Source organism: Galdieria sulphuraria, assembly GCF_000341285.1.
Source record: "Galdieria sulphuraria unplaced genomic scaffold scaf_2, whole genome shotgun sequence".
In the NCBI taxonomy this organism is placed as follows: Eukaryota; Rhodophyta; class Bangiophyceae; order Galdieriales; family Galdieriaceae; genus Galdieria; species Galdieria sulphuraria.
In genome coordinates this window covers 262191-280903 of record NW_005178473.1, presented here as the reverse complement: position 1 = coordinate 280903, position 18713 = coordinate 262191, and the positions used below count along the sequence as shown (strand labels likewise).

At 38.1% G+C, this 18713-nt stretch overlaps 6 protein-coding genes across 8 annotated transcripts; 3 read left to right on the top strand and 3 right to left on the bottom strand.

Annotated features, from left to right (window-relative positions):
- Nucleotides 1–251: 251 nt before the first annotated feature.
- Nucleotides 252–3211, top strand: Gasu_05280 (uncharacterized protein). Its single transcript, XM_005708908.1, has 17 exons — nt 252–402; nt 454–556; nt 609–694; nt 751–808; nt 849–924; nt 974–1067; nt 1113–1159; nt 1213–1300; nt 1348–1413; nt 1462–1560; nt 1619–1760; nt 1811–2012; nt 2069–2179; nt 2229–2340; nt 2392–2505; nt 2552–2602; nt 2649–3211. The coding sequence occupies exons 1-17, from the start codon at nt 280–282 to the stop codon at nt 2727–2729; spliced, it is 1653 nt and encodes a 550-aa protein (XP_005708965.1). The 5' UTR covers nt 252–279; the 3' UTR covers nt 2730–3211.
- A 9-nt stretch (nt 3212–3220) lies between these two features.
- Gasu_05270 (transcription factor, zinc ion binding protein) lies at nt 3221–5431 on the bottom strand. Of its 2 annotated transcripts, XM_005708906.1 has the most exons (7): nt 4454–5431; nt 4305–4406; nt 3965–4258; nt 3585–3915; nt 3438–3536; nt 3340–3390; nt 3221–3294 (listed from the first exon to the last, which is right to left on the bottom strand). In XM_005708906.1, exons 1-7 carry the CDS (start codon nt 5420–5422, stop codon nt 3278–3280), a joined length of 1863 nt encoding a protein of 620 aa, XP_005708963.1. In that variant the 5' UTR covers nt 5423–5431; the 3' UTR covers nt 3221–3277. The 2 variants fall into 2 exon arrangements, with proteins under 2 accessions (XP_005708963.1, XP_005708964.1); XM_005708907.1 differs by lacking the exons at nt 3221–3294; nt 3340–3390; nt 3438–3536 and having other exon boundaries at nt 3541–3915.
- Nucleotides 5432–5451: 20 nt separating this feature from the next.
- Nucleotides 5452–7090, top strand: Gasu_05260 (fructosamine kinase). Of its 2 annotated transcripts, XM_005708904.1 has the most exons (5): nt 5452–5606; nt 5659–5875; nt 5931–5995; nt 6049–6458; nt 6503–6786. In XM_005708904.1, the coding sequence occupies exons 1-5, from the start codon at nt 5468–5470 to the stop codon at nt 6569–6571; spliced, it is 900 nt and encodes a 299-aa protein (XP_005708961.1). In that variant the 5' UTR covers nt 5452–5467; the 3' UTR covers nt 6572–6786. The 2 variants fall into 2 exon arrangements, with proteins under 2 accessions (XP_005708961.1, XP_005708962.1); XM_005708905.1 differs by having other exon boundaries at nt 6049–7090.
- Nucleotides 6952–11655, top strand: Gasu_05250 (uncharacterized protein). The gene is made up of 9 exons (XM_005708903.1): nt 6952–7380; nt 7433–8324; nt 8372–9375; nt 9421–9786; nt 9835–10514; nt 10570–10767; nt 10812–11052; nt 11097–11393; nt 11445–11655. The coding sequence occupies exons 1-9, from the start codon at nt 7126–7128 to the stop codon at nt 11565–11567; spliced, it is 4056 nt and encodes a 1351-aa protein (XP_005708960.1). The 5' UTR covers nt 6952–7125; the 3' UTR covers nt 11568–11655.
- Nucleotides 11656–11660: 5 nt separating this feature from the next.
- Gasu_05240 (early-responsive to dehydration protein-related protein) lies at nt 11661–14431 on the bottom strand. Its single transcript, XM_005708902.1, has 5 exons — nt 14353–14431; nt 14180–14305; nt 12676–14130; nt 12206–12631; nt 11661–12156 (listed from the first exon to the last, which is right to left on the bottom strand). The coding sequence occupies exons 1-5, from the start codon at nt 14422–14424 to the stop codon at nt 11728–11730; spliced, it is 2508 nt and encodes an 835-aa protein (XP_005708959.1). The 5' UTR covers nt 14425–14431; the 3' UTR covers nt 11661–11727.
- Nucleotides 14432–14680: 249 nt separating this feature from the next.
- Gasu_05230 (SNF2 domain-containing protein) lies at nt 14681–18481 on the bottom strand. The gene is made up of 9 exons (XM_005708901.1): nt 17640–18481; nt 17337–17587; nt 17064–17294; nt 16846–17014; nt 16686–16802; nt 16464–16635; nt 16074–16414; nt 15538–16026; nt 14681–15483 (listed from the first exon to the last, which is right to left on the bottom strand). The coding sequence occupies exons 1-9, from the start codon at nt 18471–18473 to the stop codon at nt 15268–15270; spliced, it is 2820 nt and encodes a 939-aa protein (XP_005708958.1). The 5' UTR covers nt 18474–18481; the 3' UTR covers nt 14681–15267.
- Nucleotides 18482–18713: the final 232 nt, after the last annotated feature.

The following is an 18713-nucleotide window of genomic DNA, read 5'->3' as shown; positions in this document are numbered from 1 at the left end:
GCAACTTTCTTTTACAACTATATGATTACCTTTTACTCTGGGGAATTGCTCATATAGTTATCATTCCACAGTTTTTGCTCAAAGAAATGGGTATCATTTGTTGAGTTTCCACCAAATTGATAAAGCAGTGTACTTGAAAAACATTCGACTGCCCAATAACCTCATCAAGTAGGAACGAGCTAAGAGCATTATGTGAAATTGTCAAAACAAGCACTCAACCTCCATTCATTCATAATATGTCCCATTTACAAAATTTTTGTATGATTGGACAAGTATTTCATGTTTGCGCGTGGCACAAGGATATCTTCATGTCTTATGCATACAGTAACCTTAGGGTCACGTAGTCTCTTAGCGAAGAGTTCAATCACACGGGTTTCTGGAAGGATATGGCGTACTTTAGAGGTGAGTATTTCTTCGACAAAGAAACTCCAAAGTAAAGAATGATTGCACCAGGCACTGCAGCTAAAGAAATCTTTTTCAGAAACTGTTGACGAGACTCGGAGACCTTCTGTTTTTGATCCTAGTAAACAATCTGCGTTTTTGAACTTGACAGGAGGTTTGTTTCACTCCTTGGAACTCCTCAGAAGTGGCTTCTCAGTTATTCCAAGGAAATCTCAGTGAAGAAAAGAGAGGAAGAAAAGCCGTGGAAATTGCAAACTCTATCGCCAAACTAAATATGACTTCAAATGAGAAGGTTCGATAATTCTTTCAACTTCGAGTTTTCATATTTACCTTTGTTTCCTGGGAAAGTTGTCAAGCGAAGATGTAGTTTGGATAGACGAGAAAATATGCCTAGTTGGTATTGGCCGTAAGTACGTCTAACCTTGTGTTTCTTCTGACTTTTTCAGTTCGTACAAACTATGATGGCTTTACCAAAGCCTTGTACAGCGGAATTTTCAATTCGAAACGTGTTGCAGCTGTCAGGTATTTGTGTCTTTGCGGGTTTAGCTACAATTGAACTTATGTTCAAAAGAGATATATTTGATCGGTCTATCTCGCATGCTACTCTAAGCAGCTGTATCAAAGTAGTCTCTGATGATATTGTTGTGGTTTTAGATAGCGTGCAAGTAAGCAAACTCACTTTTTGATTGTTATTCTTAGAATGGCTTTAGAATCCTTTAAAGAGACGACTGGTCAATCTCTACTTTGAAACGGAAAAGTAAGTAGAGTAGAAAAGATTTGTATGACTTTATGTTGAACATGCAACTGAAGGTTTCATTTCTCCTTGGAAAGACATGACTTGGATTTCACTGAATTTTTGCATGAAGCTGGCTTGCGCGTTGTTCCAGTTTCAACCGAAGTATGAATTTGTTTTTCGGTTATTCTGCCTTTGACTGTAAAATGCAGAGTGAAGTAGTTGCATTTCGTCGGGAAGATGTTCCTGTCCAACAAAGCACAAACCATGTTCTTATGGTAGGTAATGTTGAAATTCGAAGCAGTTAATAATGGAAAATATAAAAGGTTGCACCTACTGCCTTTGCGCCGAACGTATATACTGCTGAGGATAATTTTTTTATGGATTCTGCTCGCAGTCAAGATGTCGCAGACCTACAACAGAAAGTACGTATTCTTATGGTTTCATATGTTATTCTTTCTCTCTCTCCTTATTCTTCAATAGGCACTTTGTGAATATGCATCACTATACAACCTTGTTACCGCTAAAGATGCTGCTGGTCTTCGAGTGCATTTATTTACTCATGAGCCCTATCACGACACCCCTGATGCTGTATATCCAAATAACTGGTTCAGTACTCACACTGGTAACTTTGAAAAAAGGCATTGGAAGAAATTCCGTAACCATTTTTTGTAGATCTTGAAGTTGGAGAATGTACACTGGTATTGTATCCTATGAAGGCTCCCAATAGACGAAAAGAGAGGCGACCAGAATTTCTTCATCGACTCTTTATGTTTCGTAGATATACAAATGTCTTTGACTTGACAAGACATGAAGAAGCACTGGAACCCAGATTTTTAGAAGGAACAGGAAGTCTCGTTCTTGATAGGGTTAACCGGTACTTTTTTTTGATCTCATTTTTATGATCAATATACTAACTAACTCTTCAAACAGAGTGGCATATTGTTGTCTGTCGGAACGAACAGACCTTACTCTTGCCAGAACCTGGGCAAGAGTTATGGGTTACAGTTTAGAACCTTTCACGGCATGGGATGCATCGGGAAGGTGAGCTTTAAATGAAGACTATTGTATTTGATGAACTCACTTTATTTAGACCAATTTATCATACAAATGTTATGATGAGTATTGGAACCCGAGTTGCGGTAATTTGTTCGAGCAGTATACAAGATAAAGAAGAGAGAAGAAGAGTCTGCACTCGTCTGATGGTCGGTTTTTTAGAGAAACTGTATCACGTGGCTGATGATGGTTTATATTAGGACTCTCATGAAGTTGTTGATATTTCTTTAAGTCAGGTTAATAGTTTTTGTGGAAATGTTTTAGAAGTTGAAAATTTTTATGGCAAGCCAGTCATGTTGATGAGTAGTACTGCAGTGAGTGTAGTTGGTTGTGGTTTGTTCAGTTTTAAAATTTTGGTAGTATCACGCATTCGACAGTAAGCAGTTGGAACTGTTGCAAAAACACCAACACGTAAGAGTGTTTTTGTTGCTTATCATTCTTGATGATAATTCTATAGGACTTGCTTCATGTTGATATTTCGACTATCGAACGTGTTGGTGGAGGCGGTGTTCGATGCTCTATTGGCGAGCTTTTCTAAATATTTTTCTAAACTTTTCACGACTCACTTAGTACAGGAAACGTACGAATTCTATTTGATAGACATGACGACAAAAAATGGCACCGAATTATGCCTACTTATTGGTAAATAGAAAGTCACTTGACAGTCTTCTTCGAATAAAGTCTCGAATACTAAAAAGTCTATTTTGTCGATAGAGTTTCTCATGAGAAAATGCTTCAAGTCGCATAACAGCTTGTATACGATTGTTCAAAACACGGAACTAGAAAACTAGGCTTCAGATTCAGACAGACTCCATCTATGGGAGGAGCAATGAAAGTTTCTTGTCTCAAGACCAATACGGCAATATTGGAATTCTTTAGAAGTGTTTCAGAGTTCAGAATGTTTTGCATACAAGGTTCGGTGAGCTCTCCTCAGTAACCACAGCTATATTGAAGTAATTTTGATAGCGACACATACATCCAATAATTATAATAATAGTTAATAAAAGTAACAAGCCATAAGCTTCTTGCATCAAATGAGATGCTTGCGTTGAACTATGGAAATAAATTTTCATGCTTTTGATAATGTCACACTAATGCAACACCTAAATAAGTTGAGAAGACTGATTACATCTAAAGAAGAAAATTACCTAGCGCTCCAAATACTGAGGTGATAAATTGATTACAGTTATGAAATGTACCTACAAGGTTTCCAGTCATACATGCGGCCACAAGTGCCGCTCTGAACTAGCTTGAACCTTGTCTATTGGACAACATGTGGATGTTGAATCACTATGAACAGAATCCAAACGTGACATGGACATTGGAAATGAAATGCTGTCGCGAGCTGAACATAACATTTTTAGAGTATTGCTTATTTATATCTTTAACCTACCTGATGTTCCAGCAGAGTAGACCTGATCAGTTTGCTGCTTTTCTTTCGAAGAACATTTGGTAGATTCCTTCGAAGTTTCGTGTGTTCCTATGTTTCCCAACTTGTGGAAACTCTGAATGTAGAAAATGATATATTTGGGCAACCAGTCAGAATCCGTTCCAAAGGAAGTACTAACAAGACAATCTAAAATTTCGTTTCGAAGTGAGCGTAGTCTGAATGTGCTCTTTCTCTTCAGGATTCCTTTGCGAAGACTGCATAACGTCTTCAAAGGTTCCACAAACCACCCATTATCTACAAAGATAACATGCAACGAAGAAGGGTCACTAAGAAGCTAGCGCACTTTGAAAAGTAGACCCGTGAACCTTATAAAGAGACTTTACCTCTATCAACGTTTGTCTAGTGGTGCCAAACAAATCACAGCACTCGCCATTTACGTATAAGATTTTATGCCACGAATCATCCAAAGACACACTCATTTTCAGAGTCGCAATAGGAACTGACTCTAAAAACAAATCTTGCTGGTCATTAGATAAAACTGGGGACTTGGGAGGTAGTAAAGAAACCATTCTTTGGGCAAAATGTTCACTTGAACTATCCAAAGACTGAATTGCAGCATTTAATGCAAAGAGGCTGCAATAAGGAGAGTCCTGCACATTCGAAGAGAAAAACTGAACCTGGAGAGAGTTAAAGAAAAATTCATCGTATGTTGGACACACATACATATCTCTCAATACTTTTAGCCACAAAGTAAAATAATACTTCAGATTTGGCCAAATCTAAAATTTGTTCATCCTCTACATTTTCAACTTTATGCTGTAATTCCTTAATATATGTAAGGTACGAATTTTTCAAAATAGGTCAACATATACCTGATCCCAAGAAACCATGATATCCCAAATCCTTCCTGTGACAAAGATGAGACCTTCTTTCTTAGAAAGTGAGTATATAAGATCCGAGTAATTTTCCTCATCACTGCAGTGGTCACTATTTGTACTTAACAGATTTTCTGAATTCATAAAAGGAAAACAATCTTCATCAACTGTCTCCTTACTTGATCCATAAGAGTAGAGCGGTCTCCAGTGAACAAGTGTGTCACTACCAGAAGCTTCTTCAAGAATAGTCCTATTTGAAACCTGTTCGCAATCTAAGTTTACAGATGTTATAGGCTTTCCTCTAGTCAAACAATCTACAGGGATAAATAAAGTTGAAACCCTCTCTTCAGCTATAGAGCTTTGAAACCAACGAGCTTCCAAATCTTGTCCAGGGGAAGTACCTCCTTCTATTTGTATCGTTTCGGAAAAATCAACGTGATTGAAAGAAGAACAACTAGTCTCGTGTTCGAGACTTGGGCAGGAGTGATCGAAGTAAGTTTCGTTTTGCCGGTCATTCTGGTCAGAGTCTGGTTCGAAAACAGAATTACTCCCTTTTCTCTGAAATATTGAATGTATATTTGAGACCTGAAAAGAGCTAGTTGGTTTTCGACAACGACGTGGCCTTGAAGACGGTGCATCGACGCAGGTAGCTTGAAGACCAAGTCTCACACACCTCCTGCAAGGGCGAAAGTCATCACAGGCTTGCTTCGCTTGCCTACAATGCGTGCAGCTGATACTAACTACTCTCAAAACTCTTCTTCGCTTTTTGTGTTGCGAAACTGTGGTCTTAACTTCTTTTTCAACGGAAACTCCTGAACGAGAACAACCTCCGCATAGTGGCTTAATATCAGTGGAAAGTACTTGGTCACTCGAAGCGCTCACATCCTCGTTCCTTACAAGACGTTGCTTGCCATCTTGCGGGTCTTCCAAAAGGAAACCATCGATGTTTGTACCTTTTGGGTTCATCAAAATCAGCTTTCGATATAAAATCTCATTAACGGTCTGCAATCGATGGCCTTTATGCAGTTGGAAGAAAAGATAAGCTGTGCAGTTTCAGCTGTTATTGGCAAGGAGTTCAAGGCAAGTATTGGTCCTTCCGTCGGTGGCGGTTGTGTTAGCGATACAAGAGTTATTCTTAGCAAAGATTCTGGTATTTATATCCAAGTGCCGTTTTCTGATTTACTCTCAACTGTTGCTTTTAGACGGCTTGAAGTTTTTCGCTAAAATTGGCATTCCTTCTGAAGTAAGTATGCTAGCTGCAGAATATTACGGTGTTTTGGAAATGTACAACACAAAGACTATAAGATTGCCCAAACCCATTTGCTACGACTCTACGGACCGCTTTAGTTTCTTGATTCTTGAAAACCTAAATATGACAAATAGAGCAGGAAAAAGGGAATATGGATTGTTAGGAAAACAGTATGAGACGTTTCTGTAGTGTTGAGCAAAAGTTTCTTTAACGTTACTGTGCTAGACTTGCGATGATGCACCGCTGCACCAGTGACAGAGGATTTGGGTGGCATAGGGGCAATACAATAGGTATTTTTTCTGAATGGAATGTAAGATTACCTTTACTCATGCTTCAATTAAAGGTCCAACTCCTCAGTTGAACCCCTGGACTAGCAACTGGACAGAGTTCTTTGTAAACTATCGACTTCACTATCAGATAGAGCTGGCAAAGCGAAATAATTTAAGACTCGAAGATGAGGCAACATTATTGCAAAAAGTGGAAAAGCTTCTTAACCAAAAGCAAAATGTCATTCCCTCATTAGTTCATGGAGATCTATGGTCGGGTAATATTGGTTTTCTCAACACCGGAGAACCTGTTATCTTCGATCCAGCTACCTATTACGGTGATCGAGAAGTTGACATTGCAATGACGGAGCTATTCGGAAGGTTGCCAGAGGATTTTTACACGGCATATAATGATGAATTTCCTTTAGAAGAAGGATATGAACAAAGGAGGACTATATACAACCTTTATCATGTTTTGAATCACTTTGTATGTATAGCTTTTCTGATGTATATTCTCTGATATTTTCTTAGAATCTCTTTGGAGGAATGTATGGTCGTCAAGCAAAGGGCATGATGCAAGAGATAATGGAGTTTATCTAAACATTCCTATGAAGTGGTCAATTTATACGTCCTCTAGGTTTTTTTGGAATCTTGGTCTGTTGGTGACACTCAGAAATCCATGCAAATTGAAAACTTGTTCTTCAAGTCATTCAGACCTGGCTTTAGACATTGAAAGACTTGATTAAATATTATTTTGGATAGTAGCGTGTTGGACAGAATAAAGAGACAGATATTCTCCGTTTTAACGAAAATGCAAGTTGTCCAGTAACTTTCACACTTTTGAAGTTCTCAGAAAGCCCTTTAAGTTTACTGACCCCTCAAAAGCCTATATGAAGAGAAAGAAAGGACGTGCCTAGAAAGTCACAAGCTACATTTAAGCCTGCTTCAAAGGACCATTCCAATTGAACCAAGATGGGCTTGAGAGAATGAGCCAACTGTTTGCACAAACACTGGAAGAGAAACTTTAGATATCCATTGAAAACTCGAAGAGCCTTAACGCGTAAGACAGAGAATCGTTGAATGGATTTAAATCTATACGATAAATAGAATTTTGGCGCCAATCTGAATTTATTCCGTCTTCGAAATAGCAAGTTATGGTAGTAGCCAAGTCTGAACAAGACACTGATAATAGTGAAGAGAAGGGAATCGAACATAATCTATTTATTCTACAGAATGCTTTGTCAACGGAAAACTGGGAACTTTTCCATCAACTGTTTCTTCAAAGTTCTAGTTTTCTAACTGCTCTACAGGAGTCTATGCTTTCACAGGAATTTCCTGACGAATATTTTGGCATAACGAAGAAACTTTTTTCCTCATTATCTAATAGTCTAAGTTTAAATTCTGAACGCGTAGGATTTGGCTTGCAATCTTCAGTTTCTGGTACTAATCTCGTTGTCTTAGGGAGAATTAATAGTGTTCCAGTTACATCTTGCTCTTATTTTCTTGAAACTTGAATTCCACCAGCCAAAGTGGTATTCTCTGAGAAAACAGTTAGAGTTCACCTTTTCTAGTGTCACTGATGCTTTGCTTAGTAATTCAGCCGCAATCAAACGTATTCTGGCACTTGGAAACGTTTTGCAAAGTCAGAAGCAGTGTGAATTTTGTGAATCTGTTGCTTGTATTTCTCGAGTTTACCATCTTGTGCATATTTTGCTAACTCAAATCCTTGATCTTTTGAACGAAGTTGTATCTTCAGGATTCGCGCAACCACCAATTTATCAAAAGCTATTAACATTTGCTTACTTTGGATTGGACACCAAGATGCAATCCATTGCTTCTAGTTCTCGAGCTCTTATTACAATTCTTTTTGAAGTTTTACCTTTATCTCAGAGTGAGATTATGTGGAGAACAGTATATTCCTTTTTTGAGACTGTAGAGCTGCTACAATTTGGGCAACAGAATAAACCTCAATTGGCTTCGGTACATGTCAGAGAAGAGATTACGAATGTATTGCGCCTCCTGAATACGAGTGGATGTTATGCATGTAATCTGCAGAAAGGAAACCAAATCTACGAAGCACGACGAGGATGTTGCCTCCAAAAGGCTAAACCAATAATTCCCAAGGAAACAGCAGAGGATGTTTTCTATACAGAGTTTGCATCTAAATGCGATATTTTAGTCGCATATGTCCAAGAAGTTATGAAGAAAACACACTCTTTTTCAAAGAAGAGAGCCATTCTAAGCTTTGTTGATTCTATTTTGACGGTTTTTCCTGATTTGTTATTTCCTAGCGCATTCTTTGTAGTTGCATCTCTCTTTCAATTGTGTCTGGAGGGGCTAAAGACTTGTAACGGTAAGAGCATTATGCAGAAATGTATCTAGCTGATCCAATCTTTCCAGATAACTCTCAAATGCGACTTATCGCTATTGAAATACTTACGAAGATATCTGTTCGTTTGCTAGAAGTACAAATGGAACATAGAGAGTGTAAAATATGTGCAATGATCACAGAACACGATCAAACCTTTGTGTTGTTTGATTCAAATACATTTCATTTGGAACAACTTGCTCCACATTCGTTAGGTTGTTGGGTTACAGTATTAAGTCGTATTTCAAAGAAGGTAAATATTATCTTCGAAGAAACAAAGAAACATCAAGGCGTGAATCTTTCGAAAGCAGTTCAACTCTCCTTAAATGAAGTTGTCCAATGCTCAGCGGCATCATGTTCTTTAACAAAAACAGGACCACTTCAGACTGTCGAAGCGCTCTTTTCTGCATTTTCTGTAGCTAGTCAACAGGAAAGACAAAAGTTGATTCAAAGCATCAAGCTGTTGTTAAGAGCAGACCCGAAATTCTTTGTTGAATTGGGTTGGGTGGAAAATGCTTTAATTCTTTTATCGCGTAATCCTTCTGCTTCAGTTCGTGCAGTATCTGTCGAACTTGGCTTGCAGTTCACCAGTGTTAATGTGCATCAACTTTCACAGAGAAAGTCGGATTTCTCCACATCTTTAGCCTCTTGGACGGATGTTGTTGTCGAACGCTTGCGTGACAGCAGCCCTTCCGTGAGAAAGGTCGCAGTATGTTTTGCAAAAGTGTTGCTGATCTTCTATACAACAACGAGTGCTTCTTCCAGCACCATTGTGCCGAGGAAAAAGATACTGAGGCACGTTATCAGTCGCCTTGAAGATGAAGAAGAAGCAGTCAAGGAGATTTGCATGGACTGTCTGGAAGAATATCTTCAGTATGCCCAAAGAAAGTTATCTGTTCAAGTTGGATCTTCATATGAGCTTGTGCAGTTCTATCATGAAATATTTGAATTACAGAGCGCTTTGAAGTCAATTTGTTCTAGGAAAGCTTTTTTTGATGTTGCTTCCGAAGTCAATGTTGCTGGCGTAGACTTACTGGTATGTTTAAAAACTTAGTGACTTGATTGAACTAACAGTCTATAGGAGAACCTTGTTAAGTGCGCTATGAGTATTGTTGCAAAAACATTTCAGAATGTATATCAGAATATCGAGCGTTCCAGTGCTCAGGTTGATGAACATTATCATTTAGCCACTCTTTTTTTAGAAACAGCTTGCGAGTGGGATCCAGAGTATTTGGCGCCATATGAACGCTACCTTTTGTCCTGTCTCGAGTTTTGTTTGAATTCAAGAGATATCGGAGTTCATGTCGTTTCCAATATTATCTGCTTGCTGAGTTCATTATATGAATCAGCACCAGCAGGTCTTGAGGGAGCAAGGAAATTCTTTTGTTACGTAGAACAAATTCTCACTTGCAACCTCTGTCCTGTTCTTGGAAATGCAGTTATGAAGGTATAGGTTTCCGTCTTCAACAGTTCAAACAAGTTTAAAATTTTGTAGAGTCTTCGCAAACTATGTAGAATTCCGACCTTTCAGATGGAAGTTGAAGAGTTGTTACACGAGCTCTTAGCTGTTGCAAAAAGACAGACATTTGATTGGCAGGCTATACCTATCACATCTAACGCTCAGGAAAACACTTGGAAAGTCGTTTCTACCATTTTTGTCCGAATCGCATCGCTAAGTGCTTATGCCACATCGAAGAGTATTCATGAGTCTATAAGAACAGCATTATTTTGGTTTTTTGACAAAATTTTTGATTTTTTGAAATGTCGTCTCCAGAGTGACATTTCTTTTGATGAAACTTGGTTTTCTACGGCGATGGAGGCCGCTCTTATTTATTCAAAGTTTGACTGTTCTTATATGTCTTCTCTCATAGAGTCTATTACTTTGATACTGCAATCCAGTATCGTTGCGGAAAATCAAAAACTATCCTTGTTATTCAACTTACAGAATATTCTCTCTGAAAGTATAAAGGATCTTCAAAGCAATGCTAACGAAAGTCACAGTTATAATACAGGAGCCAGTGTGGAATTTTTGAGAAATGTGGAGCATTCGTTTGTAGATTCAGGTTCTGTCCTTGTACAGCATCTTCTTAAAGTCTTTGATCATTTGGTCTTCTCTCGGAATGCCACAATTCGGAGACATGTTTGCAGCATCATTTGCCAGTCTGTGTGGTCCGGGTGTGTTTTATTTCAAATGTTTTTTGCAAGTTCTTTTTCTGAAGTTACATTTTAGTATTGTGGTTCCCATTGAAGTGCTTTCATCCCTTTTTTGTTTCATCTTTGAAGACGATGGTCAACATGATGTTCGAGAACGGGTTTTCACCACCTTGAAATTTATCTCTCAGAGTCAACAAGATATGATAGGTTCGAGGCTTATGGAGGGCCTACACTACGCTTGGAATTTTTGGAAAGTGACGATGGAGTCAGATTGGTTAGTTTGCAACTTTTTAACGTGTAAATCTTATGGTCTTGAAGGAACTGTCTTATTGAGAAGGGCCCCGATACTCGTCTTCGTTCGCGTTTTGCAGGGGTTTTTACGTTACTGTCTTCGACACAACTATTTGCTTTCGTTCGTACACTTCTCGATGAAATTATCTCAAACGAGGAATGTTGGTTATTTTGCGTATTCTGTACAGTTCCTCTTTTGCTTTTGGATCCATCCTGTATTCTATCGTTCAAGAGTCAAAGGAGGAAATCATCAAATGTACTAGAAGAAGTAAGAGTTTTTGTTGGTCTTTGATAGATTCTTAGTTCGTTTAGATGAAACTAACGACAGAAAAATGTATGCAACTTGTTGCTACAATGGGCGTTGATTGGTTACAGGGTTACGAACCAACCGAGGGTTGCACAAAGCACTGTTCCAGTGCAATTCGTCTTTACTTGGTTACTTTAGTCCACGAAAAATTTCAACATTTAATACAAGCCTGGAACAGAGTTGATGATAAGGGTGATGACGCTCTTATGATGAAACATGGCAAATATTGGAATGAGCTCATAACACTTGAAAACCACACGTCACATCATCGTGTCCGTAAGCGTATTTTTGAGTTGATTGGAGTGAGTGTGTATTACCTTGAAATGAGTTTTGTTGACAATTTCAAAATGTAGGATGGCGACGAGGTTTTCAGTGATGTCAGTACCAGCGTTGCAGTCAAAAATTTTGATAAAGAGAAATATCCTGTGTTTTCTCAGGAACGAAAAGACTCTTTCTTGAGTGCTGAAGCGACATGAAAAGTCAATTGAACAACCTGATTCGTTTGTTCATACTACGGTCACGAGCAACTCGACATTTTTTGGGAATAAAGCATTTTGTATTACTTTCACATGGAAGATCAAGCATGTTGAAAGTAATTCGAAAGCTGTACGTTTTATGGGACTATTTTCTTATACATTAGCTAAAAGTATCGTAGCTACTGTAAACGTTTCGAAAAGTATAAACATGGCTACGTTCATTTCCGTCACTGTAATTTTCAGGCAAAAGCGTCAAATCCTCCGAAGAATCTCGTAATCCTACAACTACTACTTTAAAAGGATGTAGAAAAAGTGACCACAAAGTGTCGAACGTTGAGCTTTGCGTATTCACCTCACCAGAATACGAATAAAGTATACGCTTCAAAAGAGGAGGACCCAACTTTGTTGCAAATTTCGTGCAAACTAATATACAAGTGAAAGAAATGACAATCAACACTGTTGCGGCTGTTATGGAGCCAGTCAACAAGAAACGTCCACATAGCAGCAAGTGCGAAAGAATTGTGCAAAACAATAGACGTCGAACAACAGAACGCGGCAGTCTGCCGTCGATTGCACTGCGAGGATGAACCTGAAAAATGTTCAAAGACGAGGGAATACTTGTACAACAGTTAACTTACAAAGTTCAGATTATAAGCGTCTGTTAAGTGTTTTGCAATAAAAAACAGCAAAGTCACCGGCCATAAGATTGGAACGACCAACCCCAGACATAGATATATTGCCAGTATTTTCAGAGTAGTTGCGTAATGTAGTGGAAAGTCAAACAACTCGTTGCATTTGCACTCGGTTAGTTCCAAAGGGTTGAACGAAAAAACATTACGAAAGAAAGAGAACAGTGTAGGAAAGAGTCGAGAAAGACTCAAAGAGTTACTCGTAAAAGTAAGTTGAATAATAAAATTCAAATAGAAGTACGAATTGCTCCCAGTAAACACACGTTCTGAAATAGATGCAATAAAATCCTTCGGATTCCACGAAGATTCACTTCTGGAAAGCAACTGCTCCAAAATCTCTGCTGCAGTATTTAAAGCCAACAAGGGCAATAGTACCTAAACCGCCTAAGAATACGGAACGCTAAAATAAGCATACTGACTGTATTAAATAAATAATAGAGAAACAGTTTCCGAAAAATGGACTGCTCTTCTTCTGATCTGCTAAGATAGCCTTCCAAGGCAGACTCCCGTCTAAAAAATGTAGGCATCAAAGCATTGATACAAGAAAGTAAAAAAACTGGGGCATAATCTATTACAAAAGGTCCGATAATTGAGCTGCGTGAAATTTTCTCCGCGAGTTCGGAGACAGTGTTAGACGTAAATACATCAAGCCCCTCTATTCCTAGAAACGGAGTTCTTTCTGCAGCATAAAAAACAATAATTCTAAGAGTGGACAAAATAGTAAAGGGTGAAGTAAATAATAAAAGGAAGAAGCCAGTCACGCTATTTAGAATCACCTCACGCCAAAACCGTTCACTTGCAGGAATCCCAACATTGTTCCAAATAATATCTCGAGGGTTGGGAGCAATGTCTGCTTGAACATTCTCTCCTAAGCGGGAAAGCGCTAAAGAAACTAGGAGTGCTTCCTTATCAGACTGTGGCCGTCGAACAAAAGATTGCATAGAAGACCTAGAAACCTTGAGTTTTCTTATTGGAAAATCTTGCAGACAAAGAAATGCTGTTCTTTGCGAATGAAATAAAACAAATGCACAGCCCGAAGAATCTGAAGCAAAATGTGAATGAGGAACTTCCAACTGTTGCTCAATTTTCCTAACTTCTCTTTGACAACTTATCAATGACCATCTCAATAAAAGCTTTCCAAAAGAATAGTTTAGCAAGTTCTTCTTCCAACCAAGAGAGTCCAAAATTTCTCGAGTACCGTTCAATAAAGAGTCATCAGAGCAGCAGTTGAAAAGTTGGATATAAAAATATTCTCTTCTTTGTGCTCTATGCAACATTCTGATAAGCTTACTCCTACAAGCTCTTCGACGATACAGAATCTCTACATGGGCGATTTCTGACGGGTAAAGAGTGTCAAGTAATTCAAAAATTTCTGATCTATCCGTGATATTTCGCGATACGTTGGATAACAACAGCATTCTTGGACACTGTTGTTCCGAGCGCTTACTGGGAGAGAATCCAAACATTTGCTCCGAAAGATACGAACATACAAGTTGTTGTCGATGTGGCGCTTCCGTCCAAGTAAAAGTCTGTGACTCGTAGTCTATCACTCTTCCTGCTACTGAAATACAAATGAAAATGTACATTACATACACAGAAAAAGCAAGAACAATCAATATCAGCAAAAGGTTTAGCATTGAGTTATCAAGAAACGCAATTTCTGAGAGGACAGCGGTCACTGAGCTAGTTCTGGATATCCAAAAGTAACAGGGTAACAGTAGAAGATAGCAGAGACTTCCGTGAAATAGAATTAAGATGATGCAAAGTCTCTGGAACAGCAAATAAACTCTTGCATCTTTTGAAAGCAACGAGAAATCGCTCGTAAGGAAGTTCCAAAGGCCGTTCCAACTTGCTGGAGGAGGAGATGGAACATACTATGGACACAAATAAGAATGAAAGGTGTGCTGGTATAGTTCGACTTACTGAGTCAAGCGGAGTAAAGTCCGAAAGAGATCTTACGGAAGGAAACTCTCGCAGCAGAGATTGTTCAGATGCTGTTAAGGGCTTCTTCCTCTGACGGATGAAATAAAAAATGGACCCGAGAAATGCCTAGCCGTGGTTTCGTTGAAACGTAACCAAAAAGCAAAAGAACTTACACAAGTGACTATGTTTACATAGAGCACAAAAGTTGTATGTCCTTGTACAGAAGAACCTTCAATATTAACCATGTTGGTTCAAGTGACATGCATCCAACTCTACCCCATTCATTCCCTTAAGAAACCCTTACCAAGAAAACATCATTTTTCATTGTATGTTTGAGCTTACTGACTCTGTTTTTAGAGTACAGCATTAAAAGGATGTTAGTAGTGCTATGTTTTTCTCATTTTAGAAAGCTGTTCAAAAGATATCAAGTTGGGATAAAAAATGAAACAATCCATCATTTAGCCTTTCTATTCTGAATATTATTATTCAATGGTGTAAGCTCATCAAAATAGAGACTTTATAATCCTTATATGATACTTTGATTTCATTTTGATAACAATATCAAGAACCAGGAGTTTGCATATCCAAAACTCATTATTCATAGGACATCTGCGGCTCTATTCAAAAAAATCTGATAAAACTAGGTATGACACGAAAAAGGACCGGGATAGTTGTCCTATCCAAAAATTCTTGTTAAAACTCTCTCTCTCTCTCTCTCTCTTATATATATATATATATATATATAAAATAAACGGCCTCCGAATGGTTCATACTCCATACTATCACATTCGTAGACTCCTTCCAACCCATCAGCAGAAAAAGCATAAAAATGAATACATGAGGAAAAACCAAATGACTCTCTTCAATCGGGGATTGAAAAGTGAACGGAGCATATATTACATGTTGCGACAAGTACTCAAGTCTCCTCGTGAGAATTAAAAAATAACGATATTAACATTGTCAACAATACCACACTGCCAAAAGTTAGTTTCATCTTGCCAAGATTATAGTCATATATGCAAGTTTAGCTGCTTCAAAAATCAATTTCAAAGGTATACATAGTGATTCCATTCCAAATAGTACTGAGGCTAGTTTTTAAAAAGTAAAGTGAGGTCTTCAACCGTTATTTGTTTTCTATCTTTAGTAGAACCGGTCGATCCCAACATAGAATCGGCAATCAGTTTCTTTCTCTCTTGGACTAGTAGTAGATTTTCTTCAATGGTCTGAGCTATGATAAGTCTTTTTACTATCACAGTTCTAGTCTGTCCAATCCTATGGACTCTATCAATAGCTTGTTCTTCAACCTAATTGTATATATCAAATATATATTGTTACAATATCTTCATGCTCTAACTTACTGCAGGATTCCACCAGGGATCTATAAGAAATACCTGACTTGCGGCGGTAAGATTCAAACCAACACCACCAGCTTTCAGAGAAACAAGCAAAATATTCGCACACTTTATGGCGTCTGAGGGCTCCGATCGAAAGCTAGCTAAAACCTTTGACCTTTCCTGGGAACTTAACTTTCCATCCAGTCGCATATAAAGCAGACCATTATCTCGTAATGCTGCTTCTACGATATCCAAACATCTTGTCCATTGAGAAAATACAACTGTTTTTCCAACAGTTGTGAGTCCTTCATAGTAACCAAGTCCTATTCGACAACGTTCAATCGCTTTCAATTCCTTCACTAAAGCCACCAATTTGGAGCTTCTTTGCCAGGCACAAAGATCTTGGTGAACATCTGTGGATGAACTGTTCTTCATTGGCAAAGGAATAATAACATTTTTTGTCACGGGAACACGACACAAAGGACAAGGAATAGTATTTCTTCGTTGCAACATCTGAACTTTTGTGAGCGCATTTGAGACTACAAAAGAAATAAACTTACTGCAAGAACACATTCCTTGCAAGTTACATGACCACAAGAACAAAACATCACACCGTCATCAACCATATCCAAACAAATAGGACACTCTAAATTATCTCCCTTTGAGAATGTTTCTTTGAGACGTTCAACAACTGTAGAAAGATATTCTGAGCTTTGAGATGAATTTGCATTGTCTGAATGAAAGAAAATGCGCTGTATCGTATCTGCAAATTTATCTGCACTGCTCAAGTCCACTAAACGTACAGTCGAGGAGTTTAATACAAGATCTGGATGATCACAACACTGTCTCAATCGTAATACAAGTTCGAGTACTGTTGCAAAATTTGCCAAAAGGCGATTCTCTATAATATTCGAAATAAACTCAGTTTCAATAACTATAAAGTTTCTTACCTGATACAAGCATCTCAAAGGTTGACTTGGAATGTGCATAAAGAGATAAATATATATTCCTCTCTTCCTCAAAAGGCTCTAGTCGCATAATTTCCACTCTGCGTTCGGGAAGTGACACTATAGGCATTCCATCCTCTCCAGGTGTTCTTTTCGTTCGCCGAAGAAGAAAAGACTAATAAAAAAATTTTCAATCCTTTGAAAATAAAAATAAAAACAACCCACATGAATAAGAGAATGAATGGCATATTCTGCCCTTTTACGTTCCAAACTGTTTGGTTTGTAAGAATGTGGCTTCAAAATATGTCGAACCCAGAACTTGTATTCTGCATAAGGATATACCTACGAAATTTAAGAATGTTGAATGAAATCTTATTCTTAATACCTTTAAGAAATGAACAAATGAAAAAAAGTCATCCAACGAATTTTGAATAGGAGTTCCTGTCAGAAGCCAACGACGTTCTGAATTCAAAGCAAAACAAGCTTTAGCTGTTTGAGTATTTCGATCTTTGATAATATGCGCTTCGTCAAGAATGACTCGATACCATTCACAGCTAGTAAAAACATTCTTAGCAAGAAGAAATTAGACTTTAGCCATCTTACGTATACAGAGGACTTGTGAATCTCTTTTTCTCTCTAAATTCAGCACAAAGAGTCCCGTATGTTGTTAGTACGATGTCATACTTTACAATATTGCACTGAAATTGGCTTTTTGTAGATCCATAAAAGGTTAAAATTTCAAAAGTGTTCTCTTCCATGTGAGTATATAGTTCCTCCAACCACTGATTCAAAAGACTCAATGGCACTACAATCAGTGTTCCATTTATTCCTTGCCTAAGTATCGTTAGTATTCATAAAACAGACGGAATATGATACCTTCTCCGTTCCTCATCGATAGGTGAACTTTCAGCGATCAAAGCTAAAGATTCCACAGTTTTTCCTAAACCCATTTCATCAGCAAGAATGCCACCACGAACTATGGAATCGGAAGTTGGTTTGGTAAGAGAAACACGTGAAAGCGTTCTATTCATAAAGAAACTAAAACCTTCTCCAGTTTCAACTTGTTCCCACATAGGGTCCGAAAAAGCTTGCTGTGAATCTGAACTCTCTCTATTCATCATCCACTTCTAATATGCGATATTACTAATTCTAACTACATATCAACTAAAAGCAACTCACCACAGCAAATTCCTGATACGGTCGTAACTGAGTTATCCATCCTTTCCTATGACGAGAAGATGACGTGAGGGTCTCAAGTTTGGGGTGATTGGAAACATTCAAACCAAGAGACCCTTCCAATGAGTAAAGTCTTAATGTAAACAATAGCTCAATAAGACATTGGTGTAAATCTGCACTCTCTTTTGTTTGATGGTCTTCAAAAGCCGCCCGATGGACATATATAGAAGTCCGTATCATCAGATGTTCATTTCGTCTTAAAGAAGTTGGCAAGCTTAAAACGCGTCCACAAACACGAATAAACCCTGCAGCAAGTAAAGGAGCCAAATAACTAGAAATCTCGCCCAAGACGCGTCCAATTTCCAAATCTCTAAAATAAATACGTACAATAGCTCTTCCTTTATCGTGGAGATGAAGTAATTTTCCATTACCCGTTGAGAAGCTTCCAAGTACAGGTAACTTTGCTCCAAAGCTAACGAAACTACCAATAGAAAGCGTGGTATTGCAATTTATGGTAAGAAACCCGTTTATAGTTAATTCTCCCAACCTCTTTGGCCAAGCGTCAACAATAACGACTTCGTCATCTGAACTATCACTATCTGATACCAAAAACTCACGGTTGGAATTCTCTGGGTAAGAGTTGAGGTTTTGGGAATATTCAAAGTCTAAAGAAGACTTCATGCCAACTTCTTTCAAGGAATCGACTTGGGTAGACGTGGCAACTTCAACTTGATTATCCAACAGCAAATTTATGGCAACATTTTCGTCCAAATTAGCTCTTAAAAGAGCTTCTTGTATTATAGACCTTGTAAAAGTACACCCAAGCACGCGTGACATTCTCTCTACTGCTGCAAACATGATAGGTTCTAACGACCAACCAACCACCCGGCAATGCCCTATTTGAATAGGATGAATAGGATTGATTTCTTGTTGTATTTCTTCAACGGAAGAAAGCTTCGACTATACATTTCATGAACATAAGCTCAAGTGATTACAACTCTCCACTAGAAATTGAATTGTTTGTCAATAGATACTTTTATGTAAGAGAAGCAGTCATTCAAATACAAAACCAAATCA